The 27,566-nt window shown below is 40.4% G+C and overlaps 2 protein-coding genes across 8 annotated transcripts in view; both read left to right on the top strand.

Annotated features, from left to right (window-relative positions):
• Window positions 1–236: 236 nt before the first annotated feature.
• On the top strand, window positions 237–9,446 carry LOC117756097 (mortality factor 4-like protein 1). Of its 4 annotated transcripts, XR_004612735.1 has the most exons (13): window positions 243–431; window positions 751–797; window positions 1,630–1,697; window positions 1,865–1,951; window positions 2,169–2,249; window positions 2,430–2,455; window positions 3,056–3,144; window positions 3,954–4,055; window positions 4,437–4,525; window positions 5,039–5,211; window positions 6,095–6,179; window positions 8,405–8,549; window positions 8,752–8,893. XR_004612735.1 is itself a non-coding variant. In XM_034576434.1 (12 exons), the coding sequence occupies exons 1-12, from the start codon at window positions 392–394 to the stop codon at window positions 9,278–9,280; spliced, it is 1,416 nt and encodes a 471-aa protein (XP_034432325.1). In that variant the 5' UTR covers window positions 237–391; the 3' UTR covers window positions 9,281–9,446. The 4 variants fall into 4 exon arrangements, 3 of the variants coding, with proteins under 3 accessions (XP_034432325.1, XP_034432340.1, XP_034432332.1); XM_034576434.1 differs by lacking the exon at window positions 8,405–8,549 and having other exon boundaries at window positions 237–431; window positions 8,752–9,446; XM_034576449.1 differs by having other exon boundaries at window positions 239–431; window positions 8,405–8,988.
• Window positions 9,447–13,752: 4,306 nt separating this feature from the next.
• Window positions 13,753–27,566, top strand: part of uacab (uveal autoantigen with coiled-coil domains and ankyrin repeats b) — a 36,346-nt gene continuing 22,532 nt past the window's right edge. For 2 of the 4 annotated variants that reach the window (XM_034576114.1, XM_034576097.1), the window contains exon 1: window positions 13,763–13,978. In XM_034576114.1, coding sequence (XP_034432005.1) covers window position 13,978 — 1 coding nt within the window. In that variant the 5' untranslated portion in view covers window positions 13,763–13,977. Of the gene's footprint in view, window positions 13,979–27,566 lie in introns of all 4 variants that reach the window. The other 2 variants (XM_034576105.1, XM_034576122.1) reach the window with 2 other exon arrangements.

Genomic DNA, 27,566 nt, shown 5'->3' with positions numbered 1-27,566 from the left:
AAGACAGATTATAAAAACAAACGTGTGAAAACATTTTACTTATTGTTAATAAACAACAGTACCAATCTGATCAAACACAAACTGGTATAACATACAGCAGAGCAGATGAATATGAAAGTGAAACAACAACCACACGACGTCCGAGTGTCTGAAGTTCAAAATGCAGCGGGAACAAAAGAAGTGTTTGTTTTTCCCGGGTTTCTCAGGGGGCTCTGGAACGCAGCGCCGCTCCCGGGGCTGGGTGGTCAGGTGACCCGGCGGTGGGCAGGCCAGTCTCCGGCTTCTGCTTCGCTTTTGGGCTCCGATGTCGGGGGTGTTCGCGGCTGGAAGACATGGACTCTGGAGATGCACCAGTTTGACCCGTCAGACGAGCGACCCGCTGAGTCTGTGAATGGCGCCAAAACAGGAGCCGAAACCCAAATTTCAAGAAGGTGCGTAGGGAGAGGAGAGCGCGCGCGCGCGCGCGGAGGGATCTGTGCGAGGGGGGCGGGTTTGTTGTTGTTGTTCCTGCTGGAGCTGCTGGAGCTGGGATGTCTCCACAGAGCAGCGCGGCGACATTAAAACTACACACAACCGCGGATGATCGGTTTCATTGCACTTGACTGTGTCGCGTGTTGAAGCCCGTCGCAGTAGAACGAAGCTAAAGGGTGGAAACCGGACGTTAACGTCAAGCTAACAGCTAGCTGGGGTAGCTAGCTAGCATGTTGTTTATGCTATGTGTTTCTCACTGCTGTGTTTCCCTCCTCGCAGGTGAAAGAGTCCTGTGCTTTCATGGGCCATTGCTCTACGAGGCAAAGGTGTGTTACAGTGTGTGTGTGTGTCTACGTGTCTGTGTGTGTACTTGTACTTGCATCTAGGAGAGGACTATTTGAAGTTAAACCAAAACACGAAGGGAGTAGATGTTGGGGACATTTTGACCAGTCCTCACTTTTTTAAAAGGTTATTTAAGTGATAAACCTGCCTTTATGGTTAGGTTTTAGTATTAGTTAGAGTTATGTGTGTCAATTACCAGGCCCTGAGTGTGTGTACTTGTACTTATATCTGTGTGAAAACCTTATAGAGTACAAACCCTACAGAGTGAGGATACACATACTGGAAAGTGCAGATATCTTGGCCGGTTCCTCACTCCTTCATTGGGCTGTTCCAGGGGGAAGGCTTTATTTTAGTTTTTGGTTTAAAGGCATGTAGTTGTCGTGGTTTAGGTCAGAGGCTCAGGAATGCATGATGTCAACGAGTGTCCTCACTGAGATAGAAGTACAAGGCTCGCTCTCCCCCTGTGTGTGTGTGTACTTGTGTGTACTTGTACAGGTAAATCTTTGTGAGGACCATTTTGACCCAATGAACTTATGGAGTGATGCTATTCTGGACAGTTCTTCCTTTTTGACCCACAGACAATGGGCTGTTTGAAACTTGAAACTTAAAAACTTGCTTTTAGGGTTCAAAGTCGGGTTAGGTTTGGGCTACAGCTGGGATTAGGACTAAGCATTGGACTCTTTAACGAATTAAGCCAACGAGTGTCCTCACAAATTAGATCTAAAAGCCCCTGTGTGTGTGTGTGTTATGAGGTTATAATTAACTGCAAAACAAATGATTGACACATGCCTGTGTGTGTGTTTTCTTGTTTTACAGTGTGTAAAGATCAGCATAAAGGATAAGCAGATTAAATACTTCATTCATTACAGCGGATGGAACAAAAAGTGAGCAGCTTGGTTTAAATACAATTTGATTTTCTGTCTGTCCCCTCCTGTGTGTGTGTGTGTGTGTGTGTGTGTGTGTGTGTGTGTGTGTGTGTGTGTGAGAGTGATATCTGGACCTTTATTCCCTCTGATGGAGCTTCAAGGTTTAACATATTTCTCTTTTGCAGCTGGGATGAATGGGTTCCTGAAAGCAGAGTTCTCAAATATGTGGACAGCAACCTTGCGAAACAAAAAGAGCTTCAAAAGGCTAATCAGTAAGTTTCCATTTATATACACGGAATTTATAATTGTGTTTGTTACCAGGTAAAAAAAAAAATCAATGATAGCTCGTCCCCAAACAACTTTCACAAAATAACAATATTTATCAGCTGATGTCAGTGAATGTGTTTTTTGTTGCTTTATGGGCTGAAACAGTAAAGCATAATATTTATGTGTGTTTTTGTGTTATGATCCTAATTTTCTCCTCTACAGGGACCACTATGTTGAGGGAAAGATGAGGGGTTTAGCACCAAGTAAGAAGATTGCTGCTGTGCAGCAGAAAAATGTTGATCTGTAAGTGTCCACCCTGTTTCCCATCAAATAAACATATTTCAAACACATTATTTAAGATGAAATAGTGTTGGCCCAATGGTATGTAAACTATTGAATGGAGTAATGTACACATGTACAGTTCGGGCTGAATATAGTCACTGTCATCACTCACCATGTCGTTTTTTTCTTTTTGGCTCATAGGAAAGTGAAAAAGGCAAAACAGAAGAGTAAGTAAAATGTTTTTACAAGACATCTTCATAGTGGATTTAAGCCACATTTTGTTCATATAATTCAAAGGACAGTTTGTATGGTCATTAACATGAGACAGTTAACTTTAAATATTACAACAACATGTTCATTGGCCATTCTACCAAGCTCAAAAATAAGCACAGACGTTTCATAATTTTATGATATTAGATGATGTTTGTATTTACTATTTTGGGCATTCATGTATTTATAGTGAGGTACGATGAGTCTGTATTCAGCTTGTCAGAAATAATGTTATTACATCATGACTTTTTTCAGATGAACCACCTTCTATCTTTATGTGATTCATGTCACACTGAATCTGTGAAAATAAAGCATATTGAGAGTTCCCAGGAGTAGATCGTGCTGCTTGATTTATAATTTATAATATAAATGCAGACAATATAGCACGTTGTTGTTTACCTGCTCATCCATTAAGCCCAAAAGCAATGTCTCATTTGGGGAACTTGGTATTAATCTGCTCAGTAATTGAAGAAGCTTTTGAGCTCAGAGTTTTTCCTTAAATCCCGTAACATTAATTTCTATGGGATTTATAATAATGAGGTATTTGTCTTTTTTAGCCCCAGGGCCGGGTGAAGGTACCAGCAGCGGAGAAACGCTGCAGGGACCACGGAAGAAGAGGGCTCGGGTCGATCCCACCGTGGAGAGTGTATGTATCATCAGTTAATGTTAACCCTGTGGAACTACATGGAACAATTTGATCACTTGTGCTTATAGTCTGGCTGAGGAGAAAAGAATGGCTTCGGTATATCCGTAAAAAGCTAAAAAAGAAACAGCACAAAATGTTGGTACCTTTCTTGATCCCCTGAAGTGGTGCCTCAGCTCACCATGAGCAGTTTTCACACGTCCTACAGAGGTTCTGCAGAGAATTGAGTCGCCTTTCACACATGCACAACACAGCAGGGTGCTTCTCTGCTCAGACAGTTTCACAACAGCAACAAATTGTCTGCAGGATTCAGGTGATTGGTGGTGCGAACAGGATTGAACATTTTAAATTCTGCTGCAGAGATTACAGGATTTTTTGTAAACATCTACAATAGCATCAGGTCTTAAAACCACAAAATCTCTAGACAATTCTTTTTGGTGTCTTTACTTGTTTGACGCCACTTTTTCACCCTCAGATATTTGTTTTCTTCAATCAGTAATTTTAAAAGAAATATAATGGAGAAAATGTCATTATTGTAAAAAATATATATATTTGTATACTGCTTATAGAAATCAGATTTTCAACCTTGTATAGTGAAGTGCACCACATGCACGATTCTTTATTCTCTGCTCTGTCGTCCTCGTGGATTTCCTTCTTATGTCTTATTAGGTACAATAGTGGTGGAAGCAAAGCTCTGCAGCTACATCTGCTGCTCTTATTTGTATCTGTGTTGAGGTGAAGGACAGACACTGCTGCTCTCAAGCAACCATTGTGATAAGCAACAAAGAAAAAATGTGAGTGTTTGTGTGCAGGAGGAGATGTTCACCAACCGTGTGGAGGTAAAGGTGAAGATCCCTGAGGAGATGAAGCCCTGGTTGGTGGACGACTGGGACCTCATCACTCGACAGAAACAGGTGGAAAAAAACATGCATACACAAAATCACTTCACGGTCACATGGTTTTTCTATATTTACTTCTGCTTAGATGACTTGATGACGTCAAACTGTAGGTTTAAAAATCCATATGGTTGTCCTGCTTTTGAAATACAGAATTAAAAACTATTTTCTGTTGTGATTAATGATCATAGAATGGACCAGGGAGTGAATCACTGCATGGAAACCAATATCGATCCTCAACTGGGCTAAATTGGTCTTAGAATACAGATTTATTCCTTATCTCATATTTTTTTAGAATCAATCATACAACATTAACAGATCTCATCCTCACAGTGATCATTTCTCAATGTGACTAAATGAAAGATCTGGATAAAGAGAACATTTTTCTGTTGCTTACAGTTATTTCATTTGCCTGCTAAGAAGAATATAGAGACTGTCCTGGAGGACTATGCAAACTATAAGAAATCAAAAGGAAACTCCGACAACAAGTAAGAATACAAAACACCACAATTCCCTTCAGATTATGTGCAAGAATGGAGAAAACCTGCTAAGCATCGCTGCATGTGTCCACCTCATCACATCAAGTGTCACAATATGGTCATGCATTCTCCTCCCAAACAACACAACACAATCATGAGCAATTTTCCCAGCATGACATCGGAATGTCAAGATTTGGCTAATCATATATGCTGCTGGCCATTCCCTGCTGCTATACCACATCTTTGTAGATGTGTAAAGGCGAAGGAAATCAACTTGCTGTGATTGGATACTCGCGGTAAATGTAAAAGCGTGAAATTAAAAGTATACACATCACATCTTAACGATAACACAACTTTGAAGTAAATAAATCCAACTATGAAGTCAGCTTTGACTGATTTCTTATCTCAAGCTAATTTTCTAAACTATATGATTGATGGTTCTGTAGAAGCTGCGATCTCTGTTGTCTGAGTGGAAGCGGTCTCCAGAGAAACACATAACTCCTCTCTTCTCCTTTTACTTAGGGAGTATGCAGTAAGCGAAGTGGTGGCAGGAATTCGTGAGTACTTCAACGTAATGCTGGGCACACAGCTGCTTTACAAGTTCGAGAGGCCGCAGTATGCTGAGATCCTGGCTGAACACCCAGACATGCCAATGTCGCAGGTTTACGGAGCTCCACACTTGCTACGGCTATTTGGTAAGGATCCCTGAACTCACAGTTAAAACACAAACAAACAAACAAACACATAATACCACACGCCCAGAGGACAGGAGTGACTAAATATATTATTTCCCTGGTACTTTAATTTGACTCCTAGAGAATTCTTCTCATACAGGTACAGGAGTTGTGGGAGTGAATACAGTCGTGTGGTTCTTGTATTTGTCTTTGTGAGAGAAATGTGAAATGCTCTCTACAGAAACTAAAGAGAGACGTCGCAATTCATAAACAATCACTGAAGCAACAGTGCGTTCACGATAATGGCAACAAAAACTGATTCTCCAGTTCAGAGTGAACAGAAGAGCTCTTTGTGCAGCCTCATAGTTCTATGGACTGAATCATGCAGCCGGTCTTTACTGCAGCTCAATTACTGCAGGTTGCTTTAACAGTTTCAGATAGAGAACTGCAATCAGCATCACCACAGGCCAAGTAAACAGCCCATTCCAAACAGGCAGGTGTATAACGGGCACTGCACTTCTATTATTTAGGAAAAGCACCTCTCTAAACAATTCCAATAAACAACACTTACAGCCTTCATAAAAATTGATTTATTGTTGAATTAGATTTCATGATTTTCAGCCTGGTTTTCCTAATAAACTGCCAATGTGGTGCATATCGCGAATGCAGTGAAAAGAACAACACTGTTAATGCAAAAACATTTTTTCTGTATCAAAAACAGCAGATTTATAGTGATATGACAGTATTATCAGCATGCCTCAGTTTTAAATAGGTCACACCTTTTAGAAAACCTCAATAGAAGTTTGGATGAATTATTCACCATCAATATTTATCTCACGAATTAAAAAAAAGCCTGAGTCTCCTCCTGCGTTGTTCCTCACACACACACTCTTTCCTCCAACAGTTCGTATCGGAGCCATGCTGGCCTACACTCCACTGGACGAGAAGAGCCTGGCTTTGCTGCTCAGTTACCTCCAAGATTTCCTCAAGTGAGCTCTAACTCCCACCACACCACCACAGACTCCATGTCATGCTTGGCCAAATCTCGAATGCCATGCTACATTGACAGTCAGATTAGTGCAGCCAGGCTTGTTGCAAATGCTCAAAACACAAGTCATGAAATCGATTTTCTGCTCTGGAAAACATATTTTGCTCTGAGCGACTGAAACAGCTTTTTATTACAGATTGATTTAACTTTTGGGCACTTCATTCAAATGCAATTTCAAAATAGCTTCAACTGATTTGTGCATGATGATGGATTATTTTCCATGAATGAAGTAAAATCTAAAACAAAAACAGCTTTGCGATTGTGTCCTGTAAAGCAGAAAATACTTTGAATGACAAAAGTTAGTGAGATTCTCAAGTGGTTTAAATCTGGCATAACGTGACATTTAGGAACGGTTCAAATTTAGTTTTGAACCCTCATAAATTACTACAATTTACATACATTCAAAGTGACAACTAAAAAGCACAGTATTATTTTTAAGGAAAAAAGAGGAGCCGAAATGACCTTGACCTTTCTTTTTGTTTTAAATGTGGAAGTGAAGTCTTTTTAGCTCTGGCACCAGACTAAATGGTTTTCCTTTCTTCACTTATTACACTGCTACATCTGCCAGCATAGATTTACTCACTATTATCGTTTGTGCTGTTAATGACCCAGCGACACCACAGAGTAGATGTAGAAAAAACGGAGGAACATTTGCAGAGATCTCTGTTAATTCAGTCTCGTTCTCACATTTTGGACACGCTGCCGATGAAATGTACAAAATGAACAGTTTCATTCATTTTCGGAAAGACTTCTGTCGGCCATATTGACAACATGCCGACGTCAGACGCAAGTGTTATGGAAGTTTTCTGGAAGCTGGTGAAAGGAGAACTCAGGCAGCAGCTGATGTGCAGAAGGTTTTAATGTAGACTTGATGCATCAAGGAGACCAGAAGGTGAAACAATATACAAACGCCAACAGAGTAACATGAGCCACTGTCACCCATAAGATGTCTCCCACAGCATCCCAGTGTATCTCCCTCTACTTGCGTCACCCATTCCAACAGCACATCCATGAAAGGCTAAAATTGCTGTCACTCTCTATGTTACATGTAGGTGTTCGCACCCTATTGGATAGTTAAGCCTAAAGTAATCATTCCTAAATCACATTGTGACCTTACGTCTTGCCACTGGTGAAATACGCAAAAGAGTTAGAGTTGGTTCCTCTCTGTCTGGGGCATCTGAGTTAGAGAAGTCCATGAGCGTAGACACTACAATGCACTGTTGGTTGGTTCTTTATCTATAACCTGACCTTAGGCACTGCGAAGAGAGAGAAGGGAGTGTCTGTGGAATTAGACACTCACTATTCTCCTGTACAGATTTACTGTCATATACAAGATACATAATATATAGTGGCATATACAGTAATGTGTGACGATGGTCAAAGATTCATCAACAGCGAGGCCATCTGCAAACCAATCAACATCAAGTATAGATAGATGCAGCCCACAGGTGACGATTACAGGACGTACATATGTCATACGAAACTCGCTCCCCAAATTGCAATGTGAAACTAAGACTAACCAGATCGAATGTAAACAATGTAACGCAAACATGGATGAAGCGGAGGGAGTCATCAAAGTCGTTTTCACACACGATCAACTCAGCAGGAGATTCTCCAGTCAGACACACTCACAACAACACAGACATCTCTGCAGGCAGGAAGCAGGATGTTATGTACAAATCCCACAGTGGAGATCGTGTTTTTGTTTACAGCAAATCAACTCTGGCGTCACCTTATCACCAAAAGCGCTCTTGACTTTTGTTCTGAATAACATCATCAACACACTTACTCGCAAACTGTGAATCTTGCGGAGGATCTCCTGCTGTGTTCTCACATCGGCTCATTCGCTGCTGGCCGGACGAACTCGGACATTTGCATTCTCACATACAGCCCCTGTGGAGTCTAGTGCATGTCTGAAAGCAGCTCGAGATAGATTTCACTTTCTAACCCTTAATTACTGATGCAAAAAGTCTCCAATCAGACAAGCTGTCCCGAAATAACTGGTTTATATGTTGAAATTTGTCCCGAAAGGCAGGAACCCAAACACAGACAGCTGTTGTGGCTGGTAACAACTCGGAAATGATGACAGGAACAAATTTGTCGCTGTCTCCAGCAATAATCATAACCACCTCCCCACAATGACAACAAATTCTACATGTCCTCCAGGTACCTGGTGAAGAATTCATCTACCCTGTTCATTGCCAGTGACTACGAGGTCGCACCCCCAGAGTACCACCGCAAGGCAGTTTGAGAGCTCTCAGCACACAGCGCTCCTCATTGAGACGCATCCTCCCAGTCTCCCAGAACACATGTAAAATAACCATTATCTTTTGAGTGCAGACTTGCAGGATGAGATTTTTCACTTGAAATGATGCGCTTCCTCCTCCTCGGTCTCAGGAGCTTATCACAGTTGTCAAATATTTGAAGTTTCACTGAACCTTGCTGAACCTTCCTCTCTTTCTCTCTCTCCTCCCCCTTTGTGCTTTTTTTTTTTCTCTCACTTCTTTGAAAAGACTCAAGAAACAATGTTCTCACTGTTGTGAAGTTACTGTTCCACAAGCAGCTCTTTGGTGTTATTGGTGCATTCCATCAGATATTTGTTATTGTTGCATGCATGTATTTATTAGTGTTTCTTCTGCCACACCGGTGCAATCAAATGCTGGACCACAAGGTCAACATTCAACAGTTAATGTTTTTGTATCTCTATCTTGTGTATTTGTATCGATTTGTAAAAAAAAAAAAAAAGTTTCTACACAATCTCTGTCTTGTTTTACTTTGTCCTCTTGTTCCTATCCTGTCGATTTATTTTGTGTCATCACTGTTCTCTCTGGATTCATTACAAACATGGAGGAACAGCTCACAGTGGCATCAATACACAGCTCACCACTGCACCACAGCACATCAGACATCAAAGACTTCAAAGACCCCCGTGGAACATGGTTTAATATTCATCTGCCAAGACAGGAGCAAAGACATCCATCTTTCATGCACATGTGTTCAGCTCAGGAAATGTATAGGTTGTGCCACGTGAAGGAGTCATAATCCTCAAGATGTGCAAATGTAAAAAATCCAATATGCCCATAGCAATACTTTTTAACCCTTTGTTAAACCAGGGGGGGGGAAATCTCTGGGATAAGTTTGAAGAAATTCATCCCCATGATATTAACAATGTTTTCCTAATTTACTTTAAACTTTGGGAAAATGAAACCTTAAAGCCAAATATTAACTAACACGATTCAGGCTGAAAAGTTCTGCTACAACTGCTGTTGTGTTGTTTAAAACGAAGAATGATCACACATTTATTACATTTGTGATCGAAAATAAAGGTATTAAAATAAGTTAATTTCCCTGTGAAGTGAAGTGAGAACAGCAGGAGAATAAACTAACTACTCAATCTAAATACTTGTAGCTGAAATCATCATATAAACGAAGTGGAGTAAATACATTAAAACTATACTTCCAGCATTTGAATAAATATATTTAGTTACATGTGGAATACGATCTTATTTTTCAGTTCTGTTTGTGTCCTAAATAAATAAGTCTAAATAAGGCAAACTATTATTACTTCATTGATTCATGCAAGTGACTTGCCCATGGCCTTGTCCAAAAAAACATCAAATGCTTTATTTTGCACTCTCCCTTTCATTTAAGTCGAACTACTGAAGGAACAAAAGACTTGTCAAATCTGGTTGTTCTTATTTGTCTCTGCAGAATCATTCCCTTGCTCTTACAACTCGAGGTCTTTCCACAACTGAGCAGCTGACATCTGGTCGCACTGTAACTCTTTGTGCCATCTTGATCCTGCTCTGCAACTCATCTTGGTCTTGAAAGATGTATGATTAACATGAGAACTATTCAGTTTCCATGAAAAGAACAGTCACTGTTTGAGTTCAACGAGAGTATTGTTGACAATGGTGAGTGGGACCTTCTTGCTTCGTCTGACATCTGTGACCGTTGCCTTTGCATTGGTCACAAGAAAATGTCTGAACACCGTCCAAAGAAGTTCCACGAAACCACCCAAGTATGAGTTGTTAGGTTTTTTGTTTCCTCACCAAGGCTGTTTCATTTGTTTACTTCAGCAATGTGTGGGTGAGACTGAAGCTCGACACACGACTTGGTGGAGGTATGTGCTCTCCTCTGTGCCCTTTTAGTTGGTATATATAGCCGATACAGTATTGAAGAGACAGAACCCAGACCTGAGGGGAGCCTGCATGTATAAGCTCGGGTTAAGATGCAGCTGTGTCGAATCTGCCCTCCTGGGTACGATTCAGCAGAAAATCATTAATCCACAGAACGAGCATTGGATTAACCCCAAAATCCATCCATGTGTGCACTGACAGGTGGCATTATACTGGGGGGTTTGCACACAGCAACATCTTCTATAAACCCTTCATGGAGACTGAGGTGAAGGCAACCGGCCACAGGTCATGGCTCTCTTCAGGTCTGCTGAGACATTTCTTTAGAAAGGATATGCAAATGAATCAGTGCACGCCTGCGGCACTTTACAGTCGATACCATAGACTGGTGGGTTTACTTGGACCTTAAGATTTCCACTGAGGTAGCAACCCACTGAATATCTCTGGTTTTATTTGGCCAGTAGCCTCCAGCAGTGTTGTAAATCAAAGGGCTGCTCTGTGGCAATGCAGTATGATCAGAGGTGAGGATGAGTACTTTGATGTGTCAGGTTTTTAATTTAGTGACGGTCGGAGCTCACAAACTTTCACCTTGTTTCTTTCATGACGCATTTTACATTTCACACAGAATCAAACGCTTCAGTCAGCTCATTAACTCAGACGTGAACGTATAGATTCATTAAACATGGACACACTGTGCCTATGTAAGAAATCATTAATTTACATTCATCAGTTGTTGGGACCTGTATAATAATGTGTGTGTTTCTGTGAGTTACAGTCCCATTAGTATCCTAAGGTCAGTGCACCTCCAGCCTGGACGCATTGAACAGCAGTGGCAGCTCCATTGTAACTGTATGGTAATTCCATGGTAACTCCATGGTAACACTGTTGCTATGGAGTCACAGACAAAGATAGAGACCCATTTAACGGCCAGTAGAATTTCGTTAAATATTTCTTCAAAGTAAACAATGCCATATATAATAGGAGAGATGAGACAGAGTGTTGTTATAAACAAAAGTAATATACATTTGTTGATAGACACAGACATTTGATTTAAACATGTGACATAGAGTCACTCAATAGTAAGTTTGTAGTAAACATATTCTTACACATGTTAAATTAAGCAGGTCAGTTTTTTACATCCAATCATTCAGTGGTTGAGGCGTAAAAAAAATATTTTTTCCAAGTTAAGCTTTAAGTTTACAAAGCATTACAATCAAAACATAAAAGTACCAAAAGTAAAAGTATCTCAAAGTAAGGATATACACTGCATTATAATTACTGGTGCATTAATATGAAAACGCATATTATCCTTTAAAATAATGCATCATAGCTTTTTGTTGGTTGTATTTTGTATTATTAATCTATATCTGCAAAGTAGCTACATTTGTCAAATTAATGTTTTGGCGCAAAAAGTGCAACACAGCCTTCTGAAATGTATCGGATTACAAGTATAAAGTAATAGACAAAGGAAATACTCAATTAAAGTATAAATACCTTCCAGTAGTTGAGTACTTTAAGCTCAAGCTCATAATTAGAGACCACAAGGGGGCAGCTTTTTCTGCCCAAAACCTTGTCCACCTGTTTTTTTCTGTTCTTAACTCTGCTTCACAAATATAATTATATAAACAAAGCAGAAGGGCGCAATGTATAAAACAATCATTAGTAAAATGAGAACAACAAGGCAGAATGTGGGTTTTCCCATATTACTCTGTTTATGTTCACTGGCAGAATGTATGTTCCTTACATGTTTCTGCATTTATATATTGAATTGACTACAGTTTATTGATGACTAACATTCAAAACTGACTTTTATTAACTTATCATACACTCAACATATTTTATAATTTTACACCTTTAGTATTTAATCACAAGACAATAAGGTTGGACGGATTGTTCGTCAGAATATTGATAATACTGATAAAATGTCCTGCTTTGAATATCAATTGTCTAAATAGAATGAATACAAATGAAACAAATCTATCTAACGTTAGATCACAGCTGAATATTCTCCTGCATCTGCTGCATGTTGTGTGCACACACGCGCAGAGAAGAACTCTGTTAATTATTTCAAAAGTGAATTCAAACATACATGTGACTGTGTAATTAATGGAGACATATATATAAAAGAGATGTCTCCAGTTTGTCAAATTATTCAGTGGATATTTAAATATTTCAGATGTAGCCAGTCAATGATGTACTCATCTTATAAATCATGATAAAGGCTGATTATGTTAAGTAGTGAAATATTTGTAGAAAATAATAAATAACCCTCCAGGTTGCTCGTAGCTTTACATGCACCGTCCTTGTGCTTTTGTTGAGAGAAAAGATTCTTTTTTCACATCAATACAAAGGAGAGAAATTAAAAAAGGAGAGAAATAGTTTATTTTTCTTATTGAAAAGTTCATTGTTCATTTGTTTAGAGTCTATAAGTTATGTGTTATAAATATGTGTTCAGTCCTCAGGTGTGTGTTCAGTCCTCAGGTCTCAGGTGTGTTTTCAGTGTGTGTTCAATGCTCAGCTGTGTGTTGAGTTCCCAATTGTGTGTTGAGTCCTCAGGTGTGTGTTGTGTCCTCAGGTGAGTGTTGAGTCCTCAGGTGTGTGTTGAGTCCTCAGGTGTGTGTTCAGTCCCCAGCTGTGTGTTCAGTCCTCAGGTGTGTGTTGAGTCCTCAGGTGTGTGTTGAGTCCTCACGTATGTGTTGAGTCCTCAGGTGTGTGTTGAGTCCTCAGGTGTGTGTTGAGTCCTCAGGTGTGTGTTGAGTCCTCAGGTGTGTGTTGAGTCCTCAGGTGAGTGTTGAGTCCTCAGGTGTGTGTTCAGTCCTCAGGTGTGTGTTGAGTCCTCAGGTGTGTGTTGAGTCCTCAGGTGAGTGTTGAGTCCTCAGGTGAGTGTTCAGTCCTCAGGTGAGTGTTGTGTCCTCAGGTGTGTGTTCAGTCCTCAGGTGAGTGTTGTGTCCTCAGGTGTGTGTTGAGTCCTCAGGTGAGTGTTGTGTCCTCAGGTGTGTGTTGAGTCCTCAGGTGTGTGTTGAGTCCTCAGGTGTGTGTTCAGTCCTCAGGTGTGTGTTGAGTCCTCAGGTGTGTGTTGAGTCCTCAGGTGTGTGTTGTGTCCTCAGGTGTGTGTTGAGTCCTCAGGTGTGTGTTGTGTCCTCAGGTGTGTGTTGAGTCCTCAGGTGTGTGTTGTGTCCTCAGGTGTGTGTTGAGTCCTCAGGTGTGTGTTGAGTCCTCAGGTGAGTCCAACATCACACCAGCTTCTCCTCCTCTCTCCCATGTTGCCTACAACTTCTCCCAAAGACACTTCACCAGGAAGTCCCGCCCTCCGAGCTCGCTGATTGGACAGAAGCCAGACGGCGACGCAGAAACCCCCGGCTCGATTGGCTCGGGGCGCCGTCAGTCAGAGGCGCGACGGGGATTTGCGGCCGGGCGTCAGGTGAAACTGGCTCCGCGAGGAAAACAGGAGCCGATGAAAGTTTCTTCGTGTGAACTTTGTGTGAAGACTTTTCCATAATTTATGCGCGAGTTCGCGGCAGGAAGCTTCTGACGAGCGGAGGCGTTGACTTCCACCATGAAGAGCCTGAAGTACCGGCTGAAGAAGCACGAAGTGACCATCACAGTAAGTGAAACACTGTTTCTGTAGCTAATGTCCGCGGCTCTTACCGCCGGAGCAGCCGCGTGTTGACAAACCGAGCTCGGGCCCGACGGTGGGTTTTAACACCGGGGGGGGGGGGGTGTTATTGTTCGAGACCCTGACCCCTTCCACCCCTTCTACCCCTCCTGTCCTCCCCGACAACAACCGAGCAAACCGCGGGCTCGTTCCCACGGCGGCTCCGCTGAGGCCGTGCAGGCACCTGCACCTCCGCTGGAGGATGATCCAGCTTTTTACTGTGTGGACCCGAGCTTCATGTGCAGCAGCAGGTCGTGGTGGTGTTGTTCACCCGAGAGGAAGTAGTGCAGGTCCCCTATGAGCAGAGTTTCTCCCTGTGCTTCCCTGTGATAGAAACCTCTTTCACTGAGGTTTCCTTTGTGTCCTGTCAACACCCTGGGAATAAACCCAGCTCCATAAAAAAAACTGCCTGCTTCCAAAGTTTCACACCAACTCATGTGACATGTGAGAACTCCTCTGCTGCCCTGTAATGAAGGACTGAAGTATTTAAACTCGCATGTTACTGGAGAAATCCAGTTTTATGGAGCTTTTGAAATCCGGTGCTATTTCCACACTTCATTCATTGTTAGGTGGAGTTATCAGTAACTTGGCAGATTCACAACATTTGGTTGTTCTTGAGTAATGTTGGAACTTCTTCAGCAAAGTTCACAGTTTTAGTCCAACTCACTGAGTCAATCAGGAAAACAATCAGTATCTTAAATAATTCTTGTTTTACACAATGTAATAATATATCATCAAACAGTATATTATAAAATAATATAATTTAGAAGTAGGTCAGCGCTTCAGCTATTTGGCTATTTCTCTTAATAATTTGTAGATTATTAGTATTGTTTCTCCACCTTTCTGTGGGAAGTGTTGGTTTGTTTACTACACTTATTTATAAGCTACTAGTAAAAGCAGATGCAAGAGTTTTGCATACGTCAAACCAGCTACCAACAGTACACAGTGTACAACTAGAGCTGAAATAATAAGTGGAGTGACAGAAATGTATTGGAAACTAATCTTTGTTTCATCCATTGCAATGAGACGATTTGCTGCTTTTTCATTAATCAATAGAAGTTATCACTATTTTATTAACTTTGAGTTTGGACTATTTCACAAGTAGTGAAAGTGTCACTTTAAGCTTTTGGTAGTTGTGACATTATCTGTCTCTGTTTTTAGCTCCTTGTTGAAACCAAATGAGTCAATGGATTAAAACAAATGGAAGAAATATCCTTCCTTGTTTTAACGTAATATAATATAGTTAAGAATGAGCTCAGGGAAATACAGCAATAAAGAGCTGCTTTCAAATTAACGTATAAATATAAATAATAATAGAATAAAACTCACAGTGGCTATTTTTTCTTATAATATGCCTTATATTAAATACAATGCATCTTTAAAAGCAGTTTACGAAAAATGCAGTAATCCTGAAAGTAAAATACAGAAGAATGATATAGAACTTTTACATTGAAAACGTTTTTTTTTTAAATTAATGAATCATCAGGTCTTCATAAGTCCCACCAGGAATGTTACCGTGATTTTTGCTCTCAAGTTGTCTCGAGATGTTATACTGTCAAGAGTCCTGAATTAATAACACTGCACAATTAGTGATAGAAGTATAGCAGATCCATTAGGTCCATGCTTTTCAGCTAACTTAAGTAACCCCATCACAGCCTATAATGTATAATTAATTTCTAGACAATCCAGCTATGGCTTATTAACTTAGCTTAATGGACGGTCATTACAAATCTGCACGGTTCAACATGCAGTGGGCGTTTGGAACTGCACTCAGCTCACAGCAGTTAGCATGAGAAAGACACAAAGACAGGGTGTGTGTGTGTTAAACTATTTGAGCCTTTTTTTAGAGAAGAGGGGGGGGGGGGGGGGTGAGGCCTTTCAGGAATAAAAAGGTATTGTGTCTGCACTGATGATTGTCTCACTCCTTTAGCCAGAAGCAAAGATACAAAGACGATTGAAATTCAAGCAGAAAAAGCTTGTTTTCTGGCATGCAGCGTTTTCCACACCATTTGTTTAATAAAAAAAAAAGCCTCGGGGCAAACTGAAGGTACGTCGTGTTGCAGGAAGTGAGCGCGACATTCACTCGGGTCCAAGTGATGATTCCAGAACATTCCCACGCTGCATTCCTGTGAAAAAAAAAGGAGAGATCGCAGTACGACTTCCCTGTAGGTCTACACACATTTATTTGAAGACACTCTAACTTAGTTCTGATTTGTCTGCTGCCCAAGGTATTTGAATAATTATCATTCATCTCATATCAGCCCATCACCACCTAATCCAGTTTCAACCTGAAACCTTTTGATGCTCGTACAATATGAATAAATCACACCTGGCAACCAGCCATTACATTGACAGCATTGAGCCTTTTTGTTAATGTTGTAAATGAATGTTTCCTGTATTGTTACACAATGCTACAGAGCTGAATTCACTCTTTCCTGGTGGGGTGACTAATAATTGAGAGAAATACACAAACCTTTCCGAGTGGGTGAGGCGCGGGGGAATTAAAGGGAAACGTTCTTTCTGTGTGTGTACAACAAACCCTTAGTAAAGAGAAAATACATTTGAGGAAACAGTGTATTCCTCCTCAACACTGATCAGATGTATTAATTATTCTGGATTTAGCTTTTGTTGAAGGAGCCATGACCTTCCTTTTTGGCACTTTAGTTTACTTTGCTTTATTTTTCTGTAATGTCTCTTATTCTCCAATCGGATTAATGCTCCAAGTATTCACATGCACTAATATTCGCCAAAGACTGGTAACTATGCTGCCACACCACTTTAAAGTAGCGGAAAGAAACAAGAATTCAAACACATTCCACAACAGCTGTAGATTATAAAGGCAGGGGGAGTTCTGTAGGTTTGTGTCAGGTTTACACCAGCCGTGTAAAAGTGACTATTTTTCTCATTTAGTGTAATAATCGAAAGGCTTCTCATGACGAGCGTTATCTTGTGTAATTGAAATACTCTCAGGTGACAAGAGGAGTCCTGAAATATTCATCTTTCCACTCGCATCTCTTTCATATGAGGCTCTTTGGTATTTTATGTCCCTCTCTGCACTTTTCCCATTCTGATCTGAAGTGATTCATCTCAACTCAGTTTTTCCTTGACACCGAAACCTTCATTTCTAATAATACTAAATATTTAGTATTGGATGAGGATGTGGAATAGCAGGCCAGTGGGACCTAGACACCCAGCTCAGGGTGTCCCAGTTCATGCATTACTACTGCACATTTTGATCAGGCCTATGAGACAAATTGTGATTTGTGAATATAGACTATACAAATAAAATGTGATTGATTGATTAGTTTGTCTAGTTAGTCTGTAAATTGGTTCTAAAATATACAGTAAAACAAATTGCCCTTGTTTTGGAAGTAATCATAGATTTAAAGCTAAATCACTTACTGGATCAAGGAGAAAAGTTAGTTTTGAGATAAGTTAAAGTTGTCACACACTGTCCCTGCAAATAGCTCTACTGTCTGAAGGAGAGCTGGACTGTGTCTGCTGTAGTTTTTTTTTTTTATACTGTCTCATTTAGGGAGAGAAGGCAGAAAATAAGTTTTTTCAGTCTGTACTCATCATTCATCTATTCTTTAGTCAATGTGAAATGAGGTGTTTCTAAGGCAGACTGATCCACGTCCTTGCCAGACCTAAATAGAGAAGGTAACTTGTCTGGTTTCACAAGGCCTTACCTGTTTTCACAGTATAATTTGTATTCGTAAGATCCACCTCTCCAGATCCTAGTGACCCTCTGCTCACTGGAACATCAACAGGCAGGTCAGCCAGGAGAGACTTCAATTGACAGCTGAATAATAGAGGAGGAATAGATGGGCTATAAACGAGATTCCTTTGGCGCTAAATCCTCTTTGTGATGTCATCCTTGCAAGTGGGTGAAGTGAGCATCTGAATGTGATGATGAGTGGACTCTGCTGAACCCGACCAGGGCTCTGGATATGACCACTGGAGGTGACTGGGGCGAAGGAACTTGTGCTCATTTCTGTTGTGAAATGTTCTGTATCGATTCCCTCGGCTGTATTGATTCTGTGTTTGTGCTTATTGTGTTGTTGTTTTTTTAGGGAATGTCATGTCTTATAACACCAGTTAACTTGACGCGAGGTCATGGTCAAAGAGCATATCATCTATTTTCTGGTGCGACTCTTGCTTTATCTTGATCCACAAATATTTGAAAGGATTTCCTAACATTGCAAGATAGTGACCTCCTGTGATAAGAATAAGCTCATAAATAGTCTGGCGGTACGTTTTGAAAAGAGCACCGCTTGTGCTTCTTGTGGACATTGGCACGTTGGACAGATTGGCAGCGATTGGCTCTGTCAGCCGTAACATTTCTGGAGCGTGGTACAGCCGTGCCCAGTGGATGTTCAGGATAACACACTTTACCACTGTCCGCTCAGCTATGATACTCTGGTCTTTTCATAAGCTGCAAAGTGTTGGGAGCAACACACTCTGCTGGAGGGACTACTGGGTATTACAACAAGTGTTTTCACAAGTGGGTTTTGCTTGTGTTTTGAACATGGATGCACTCGTACTAATATCACTTTACAGTAGTGTGATTCAGTAATAACTAACCATGTAATGCGTAGCTATAATACTAATAATAATAACTTTATTTGTATAGCTCTTATCTAAACAAGGTAACAAAGTGCTTCACACAAAAGTCCATGGCAAAATGAAGAATTGATTGTAATAAAAGATATTCTGTTCAGTCTGATTTAAGAGCCAAATCTTCATAACATAATGAGGTCAAGACCTTAAGTTTGAAGAGAAAACCCAACAGTTCCCACAATGAGCAGCTCTTCGGCGACTATGTTACATGCACAATAATATTGGTGTTCAAGAGGAAGAGTGGGTCGTTGGTGGTTTGATATTCGCCTCCTCCAGTCTGTATACTGAAGTGTCCTTGGATAAGATCAGAAAAGTGCTCCATTTAATATTGCAGTTATTATGTAGTTAAGGCAGAGAAAAGAATGAGCTTCACAAGCTGCATATACTCATATCAGACAGGTAATGCTAAATTCTAACCTCTATAAAGGAGGTTATGTTTTTGTATGTTTATTTGCTCTGGATGGATTACCACAAAACTTAATGCAAACATGTGGTACGGGTCAGAGAGAAGAACCCATTAAATGTTTTTTCACTTTCTCTAACACTCCAAGATGTGCGGTTTTTCAACATTTTTATTGATTTCGTAAAGTAGGGCTGAGAAATGAACATATAACCATAGTAACATTCTGACCAAGTTATGAAAATCCACCCACATGTTGTTTTGTGTTCACACACACGCAGACAGGGGTGAAAACAATACTCTGCTTCCAGCTCCATTAGCGTTCAGGCTAACAAAGTCTGATCCCAGACCACAGTCGTTTGGTTTGGGAAGCCTTCATCAGTGATGAGTGGAACAGTCACATAATGAGAAGCTTCCTCCACACAGACACAGAAAAGTGTAATGACAGGGCCAAATAAATAATAAAGCATTAATTCCTGTGTTTTCTGACTCCCCAATGTACCCAGACTTGTTCTTCACTGCTTATTACAGCTTTAAGTGGCATATGTGATGCACAGCTGTTCCGCAACTGGGCTATTGATTCAGTCTGTATCAGAAATTGACATTGAATTTTGCTGCTATACTCAGAGGTCACTACTGTGGCTTCACTAGAATCAGTATATTAGTGCCAGGCTTGTCTTTGTTTCTGCCTTCACACCATCACCTCTCTCGTTAATGATGGACTCTGAGTTTCTTTTATTTCTAAGTTTGGTGTTTGTCTTTGTCCTAATGATCACACCCAGTCCTTCCTCTGTCCCCCCCCCCCCCCCCCCCCCAGTAGTAATGCTCCATTAGGCTGAAATGTAAGAGCCTCCCTCCCGCAAAGTGGTGTTATTTTACAAAACAGAGAGCAGGGCTGGGCGTTGTTGTTGATGATGGCAGAGTAGGATAGAGGAGCCAGATGCAGTTGGAATGTATTGTTGGGAAGTTGGAACGACTCTGATTTCAAGGTTTGGTGCTTTTTTTTTTTCCAACAAAAGAAGAGCTGGGATGGGTGCAGGGAGCATGATGGCCCCAGGTCTTTTGGGAGTGATCACTTTTAGCTGTTTTTTAGTTGTGTGTCTGATAAGATTACGAAGTTTGCTGAAATATTCCTCAGACAATTACCACTGTTCTCCACTTCTGCCCACTATCTAGAAATGAAGCCCAAATCTATTGGATACAAAATCTGCCATCTTGTGCATTTGGAGTAAGAGTCAGTAAAACATCATGATTGACAGCTGCGACTCACGATTGGTCAAGATTGTGTATCGGTGGGACCTTGGTACTGTGGCTCCATCTGCCGATCACTACTCTGCAGACTGTTTAGGCTTTATTTCTGTGAAGTGGGAGGAAGTGGAGGCATGTTGTCCATCTTTATATATAGTCAGTGGTCCCAAGAACTAACATGGAGGAGGCAGGTTTATGACCTATACTGCAGCCAGCCACCAGGTGGCGATCAAGATGCTTTGGCTTCTCTTTGGGGAGCAGTCATGCTTGCATCAATTTTTAAACTGAGAATTAGTGTTTATAACAAATTGACTCATACGGTAGCAAGTGATTTCTCTCAGCAGCATTCAAAACTGCTTTCACATAATCAGGGAATCACTACTTGATGCACTATTATGAAACGTAAACACTATTTTCAAAACTCAACAGAAAGATGAGAAGTTTGTTTATTCATAACAAAAAACTCCCTGGTGTGGAACTTGTATGTTTTGCAGCCTTGTGAACCACTGAGGGCTTATTTTCATACTGTTGATCAGCCTCCAAGGCTCTGAGTAACTACTGAGCATTATCTAGTGGAAGCTTACTTTAGCAGGGTTTTGGCTTCAACTGGGAGACACCCAGCAGGCAGTATTAACCCTCTGCTGGTGGGGGTGAGGTTTGGGATTTGAAAAATCCTCTTTTCCTCCCTTTTCTTTGCTCATTTTCAAAGTATGCGTCTCGTTAGCTTTTTGGGTTTGAGTTGCGATAGACTGAACGTTTCATTCGCGTTAATCCGAGGTCAGACAACGAGGCTGTTCAAATCTCCTGTGACAAGCGACTGTCAGACTAAATTACTACTCTGCTTGCGGCCCTGTCAGGAAGACGTTCATTCTATACAATGGAGCGAGGACTGCTGTCACACATGAATACAAGAGATCTCCCAGTGCCCAATTTTATCATTCATGTCTGAAATGACACAATAGAATAATTTATACATGTACGTTGCCTCTGTCATTATTTTCTGAGATATTTCTATACCTTTTGTGTCTGTACATTTGTTCAAATGAATGCTTTCAGGTGAGCTTTTGAAATGAACGATAGAAAGAGACATCTGTCAGTTGGAGTAAACAAAACACTTTAGGTAAATGGAACCCAGGCTCTCAGCTTTCAAATGTCCTGAGAAATGAAATATGTGGAAATTAATCTGTGAGTCTGATATGAGGAAGACTGAAAATGGCTCACGCATCCTATGGGGGAGACGAATGTGCCCATTGTCACTGGAACGTTCCCATTAGATTTTGAATCTCCCTTTTTTTCATTACAGATTAAACTATTTAGCCCTAACAAAGTCTGTGAGAGTCCAAGATTAAGAGACTGCAAAGATTGTTTGATTATGAAAATAGCTGCTAATAAATGTTCTGTCTTTAAGTGGAAATAAGTGCACATGGTAATTTGTCAGATGTCACAGATTCATTTTGGTACTATACACATCTACATCGGACACATTTTCTTCAAGATTCAAGACTTTATTTATCAAGTGCATAACAATTTCATACAGCAGTTGCTGGCAAAGAAATTCTTATGTCACAGGCTCCTTTCTAGCCATGCTCAGAAATATTTGAAAAACCACACGAGCAAAAAATAAATAAAAATGTGTGGTCAGTTTATTATTCTTGGACCAAATGATGCGCCACAATCTCCATTATTATTTATATTCTGTTTATTTTCCTCTAGATTTGCTTTTTCCCCCATTAAACAGGGATTTCTATGCATTTGTTGACAGAGACGATTTTATTTATATTCACTGTAGAAGACAAACTGGGAGACAGGATCAGCTGAAGTTTGGTTTAGGCTGGATGTTTTGTCGGCTGTATAGTGGGTGGTAGCGTGATGGTCTGTGTTTTTAGGATTATAGTCTGGCTCCGGAGGGGAGGCATGAGGTCATAGTGGCGGTCTGTGTTCCCATGCGGCTCCAGAGGCGGCCTGCGAGGGGCAGGACCAGAGAGATCACTTTGTAATAACCACCAGGTAACAAGTGTGTGTGTGTGTGTGTGTGTGTTTTTGTTTGTATCCATGTTTGAGTTATGGAAATCATGGTTTCACTATGTCGGTATATCTTTAATATGAATTGAGTGTGTGTTGGGCTAGTGATGGAGAGATTACAGTGTTGGGGGAGGGGGGCATGTTAGAGGGGCTGAGCTTATTGACTTACATTGGGTGGGCTGCAGCTCGCGCACACACACGTAGGTACAGTGAGGCATGCTGAGCAACAGGGGCACAAAGATTCTGCTGATGAGGGACAATCTGCCGATGAAATGGCTCAGACTAAGCCTCATCAAGCTGTGCTCGGTGTGTGTTTGTATGTTTCTGTCTTTCTGCAGATCAGACAAGCGTCTCTGCTTGGGCTGCAGTCTCCTCTGTTCCACTGGTCAATATGCTCTCATCCCAGCAAATACACATGGGTCAGACAACCGCTGGTGTTACATTCTTGACAAAAGGGCAACATGGACAGCCTTGCTGGATTCATGCATTATTTTTTTGGCAGCAGGAAGGACAAACTGCCCAAGCTAATAGAGACTGATTGGTTTAATTTATATGATGTTTACTGAAAGTTCAGTTCTGTTGCATTTTGTTGATAGAAAGGTGTGAACTTCGCAAACAATAGTCTTTGTATCCCGGCTGAACAACCACCATCGTTGACTATATTAATATGTAAAAACAGTTAGGTAACTTGTCTGCGTTAGTTTGATCTGTAAACTTTGTGTTGTGTTATGTGAACATATCAGAACATTAATTATCAATAACCCATTCTGCAGTAACGTTATCTGTTTGCTGTTGTACACTAATTAAGATAAAATTGAGTTTAGACCCATGGAAACTACAGTGGCTACTGTAATGTGTTTTTTGAGTGTTTGTCTCATTGGCTAACTTCGGGACAAATTTCACTCGAAAGACCAGACGGAGATAATACTAATGTCACCAATTAGGAAAAATATGATTTTTGGGTCAGTGGTTGAAATAAGGTTAAGGTAAATCTCCAGGCATTTAAATCAATGTAATGTCCCCAAAACTGACATATAACAACATGTACTGGGACTGGGAGTGAAAAATGCTCGCTGAAGCAATGGTGCAAAACAGTTTGCTAAAGAATATTTTCGGTTCATTATGAAACTGTGTCGGACCACTACAGTCTAATTAGACTGTGGCTGGCTGCCACACACTATATAATGAATCTATCAAAGTAATTAATGGACACTGCAGTATGTGTCACAGTAATGAATCAAATGTATTGCAATACATTCCTCTTCCATTTCGACAGTATACATTGTGCGGTGAGTTTGTCTTTGAGAATATCTCAGCTTGTTTACAGTATAAATATGACATCTTGCTTAGACCTGCACACTAATGCACGATATGAAAAGGGAAGGAAAATACCAGCAGATGTTAGGTTGTTGTGGTGGAAATGTATTACGTATTGAAGATTAAAATACTGTTTATTGTGTCAGGGTTAAGCAAAAGGTTCATCCTACTCTTGTGTGCATTTCATGCTCCATTATGCCACGTTTATCCTCTATTTAATCTGTCATCTTTGTTTTAATCACCTCTGACAAGGAGGTTAGGTTTTTATTTTTTTTTGTTGGGTTATTTATCTGGTTGTTGGTTTTTGGTTTGTTTGTTTGTTTGTTAGTTTATTTATTTATTTATTTATTAAAGAGGGGAAACAGGATTTTTCTCTTTCTTTAACTTCCTTTTGTCTTTTATATTTCTACTATAAGAAAAGACAATCACGTGTAGAATTGTTTGGCCTTGGTGGAGGAATGTACACTGAGTGACACACTAGTTTATGAATATAGTTGCATTTAATGCGCTTAATGTCTATGTCTTTGTCGTGGCAGCCTTGTCTTTGTTTGGAGTGCAGGTTGATTGGTTGTTCTTGGGGGTGATTTGACTGTAAGGGTCCTCCCTTGCTCCACATGTATTGACAGTATCTTGAGAAGCAGGAAGAGACTTTTCCAGATATTCTTGCTTACTCAGAACTCGGCCATAGTAAAGAATAGGTGGAGCATTTGACATGTTCCTACTTGCTCTATAGCTACCTGTACTTGATGTTGCGCTGTGGTACTTGTGTTGGGAATTTGAATCTCTACAGCCCTTTAATTACACTTAAATCCCTGTTATATTTGCATTAAATATGTTATTTCTTAACATAAACTTAGTTTGCACTTCAGAGGTCGTTGCATTCGAGATTTGGCAAATGTGATTTTATGCAGTTTAGGCCATAGCTGATATTTCATTGTGTTCAGTAACTGGTGACACACTTGATTATTGTGGCTAAGTGGAAAGTTTTTAACCCCACCAAAATCATTTGTTACCACACAGCAAATGAAAGTTGAGCCTCGGCATTGAGCAACTATTGTTTAATACTTTCCATGAGACTATGAACAAATATCATGTTTTATGAAGCTCAGTCCATCTGACCAACCCCCCCAGTCACATTCCTTGCTGTGTGTGTGTGTGTGTGTGTGTGTGTGTGTGTGTGTGGACTTGTAAGCGCTGGCCAAACAAGCATCATCATCAGTGTTTGTGGCCAAGTAGCAGCATGCCCTCAGAGCTCCTCATTTAACCAAATACGGGCATGTCAGGCACAAGACTCCTGTGTTGTTTTCCCTAATACCACTTCATGTTTTTCCAGGTGAGATTAAAACGGCAGCCCTCATTCTTCACAACACTCCCCTGAGCCACATAACATTTAAGTGTCACTGTCACGTGTATAAGCTCATGTGGTGGAAACGGTTCCTCGTGGATTAAAAAATGCTGATTCTAATGACTTATTTTGAAATATAATAGCTCTTAAATAAAAGCAGTACCTTGTTAATGCATACTTTTTTCATTAGACCTAAATACTTCCTTACTAGCTGATTGGAAATCCTTTTATAGCCCCAGGGCTCTTTGTCTACCTTGTTCTTTTCTTTTATCTCAACATTATCCGACCAGCTGAAATAATATCATCCATCAGCAGCCATCTACAGCCAAAACCCATAACCCCACTTGTTTTAATTGTACTACTGGGGGACATCACTATTTTCATGATGGCTATTACTATGTGTCAGATAAGCTGCTGACACATTTAAATATTATACCAAAGGAGCTGCAGTAAGTCCAGTTTTATTTTTGCTCTAAATGCTTTTCAAATTGTCTTCTTTTTAATGTCACGGCAGGTGACTAAGATTCTCTAAAACATTTAGTTATTCTTTGTGAAGAATAAAAAGATATTTGAAATCACTTTCTGGAATTACTACTAATACTACAAGGCTACTACATCCATGATGGCTGTGCTTCGAGGGAAATGCTGTGAACATGCTCACAGAGACGGGTTTAGGGGTCCAACGGTTACCATGTAAACCGTTAGCATTTTAGCATTTTAGCATTTGCTAATTGTCACCTACCACATTAGTGCATTAGTGGTTGATGGGGAAGTCAGAAGGTTAGTGTGTATTTGGACATATTGTGTCAAGTAGAGATTTCTACCAGTTCATCATGTAGATGTTGATTTATGTGAGTCAGAACCAAAGACCAACATCCCCAGAGCCCGTCCCCTGACCAACATCCATGCTGGTTGTGAGAGAATGAAAGTCTAGAGTTTATTTTGTTTTTTTAACTTAGTAGCATCTTATTGATACTCTCTTTATATCAATGTTTTTGTATAACTCATTTCCACTGTAGAGTGCAATAGATTACAGGCTTGCTTCATCTAAATCAGTATTTAAATTAGTTTCCTGAAATTGTAAACTCATCCTCCTGCCATGAAATACACACATTTATTCTGCATATTGTGATTTAGTTTTGTCTCAGTGAATTCCATTTGATTTAAGACGAGACGTGCACTTACTTTTAGATGCTTTTAGAATAATTGCAAAGTGTTTCCCTTGGAGCCCTGTTGACATGAATGTTTTCTCTCTTCACACATTCTTCAGTAAACTTTAAAGGTCTGATGAACACATTAAGTTTTCATCATAATCCCTTTAAATGTATTTTGGGTAGAGGTGAGAAGTTATTACTGTAAGAAATGTTATGTCCAGTTTACCCTGGACTGCTTTGACCTGTTTCTCACTAAAGTCTCTTTCTAGAACTGTCTTTCAGAAACAATATAATGGCCTTCCTGTGTTTTTATGATCCTGGCGAGAGTCTTTACTGGAAGTTGCCAGGGGCAAAGTTCGTAGGGTTTGGGCTGCTGGAAAGCTGAGCTCCTGCCCTGGCAGCAGGTGTTGGAAGTAGAGAAAAATAGCAAAGACAAGCGGGGCCATAAATTCACTAAAACGGTGTTACCCTTGCAGGTTGATGGACAATTCTTGAAAATTTGGGATCACTGAGTGAAAAAGTGAGAAGGTGAACAGGAAACTCCCTGTAAACCAGTTTACTATATTGTATTGTGCTCTCTGCAGGCTCAGAGGTAGCTCAGCTATCACAAAACAGACCCATGTTATAATTTTATCAATTTGGAGGGCAGCTTGCTCTGTGCAGGTTCAGGGCATGAGAAATTATCTTGTGTCCTTCTTTGTAGCTTTTCAACAGACCTGTCTTTATGATTCTTATTATGCAACTGTGAAACAAATTGGCTTCACTTTTGATGATTTAGGGTGTGTCAAAGAGGGTGCATTCTTGGTAAACGTGTGTTTTGAATTTGTACTGAATTCAGGTCAGTTTGTACTAGTGTGCACTTTGAGAATAGTTTTCTGTTGCTCGTGGATGCCTTACTAATGCACACCACTGAGATTCACTGATGTAGAAACAATAAAACATGAACAACGTTTTATAGGGACCTGTTCCTAATCACATAATGGTGCATTCACAAGTGTTGCTACAGTTTAACAGGGCAGTGGCATCTTTCCAAGAATGAGTGTGCAACTCCTGCAAGTATTTACACAATCCCTGTTGCTGACAGGGCACATAAAGCTGCAGAGACGATGGTAGATGGTTCGGCACAGGGGTCACAATCTCTTGTAAAATTATTTTGTAATATATATTTGCTTAATGGGAGCAGCATGGTGGTGGTCCTTTCTTTGTGCTGTCTGCACAATGTGATCAGTGATCCAGCTTCCACCCACACTCCAAAGACAAGCAGATTGGGGTTAGGTTAAATGAAGTCTCTAAATAAACCGTGTGAATGGTTGTTTGTCTCTATATGTTGACCCTGTGATTCGCTGGCGACCTTTTCAGGGTGTACACCACCCCCCACCCAATGTCAGCTTCTGCAACCCTTGAAAGGATAAGAGTTATAGATAATTGATG

Source organism: Hippoglossus hippoglossus, chromosome 3 (assembly GCF_009819705.1).
Source record: "Hippoglossus hippoglossus isolate fHipHip1 chromosome 3, fHipHip1.pri, whole genome shotgun sequence".
NCBI lineage: Eukaryota > Metazoa > Chordata > Actinopteri > Pleuronectiformes > Pleuronectidae > Hippoglossus > Hippoglossus hippoglossus.
The sequence above is the reverse complement of the archived record's forward strand: the minus strand, read 5'-3'. Positions and strand labels throughout refer to the sequence as shown.

Excerpts from the sequence above, each read along its gene's own strand:
- LOC117756097 (XM_034576434.1), top strand. The coding sequence starts at position 392 with ATGGCGCCAAAACAGGAGCCGAAACCCAAATTTCAAGAAG. Across the intron at positions 2,250-2,429 it reads CAGCAGAAAAATGTTGATCT|GAAAGTGAAAAAGGCAAAAC; the intron begins GTAAGTGTCCAC and ends TTTGGCTCATAG. Across the intron at positions 2,456-3,055 it reads GAAAAAGGCAAAACAGAAGA|CCCCAGGGCCGGGTGAAGGT; the intron begins GTAAGTAAAATG and ends TGTCTTTTTTAG.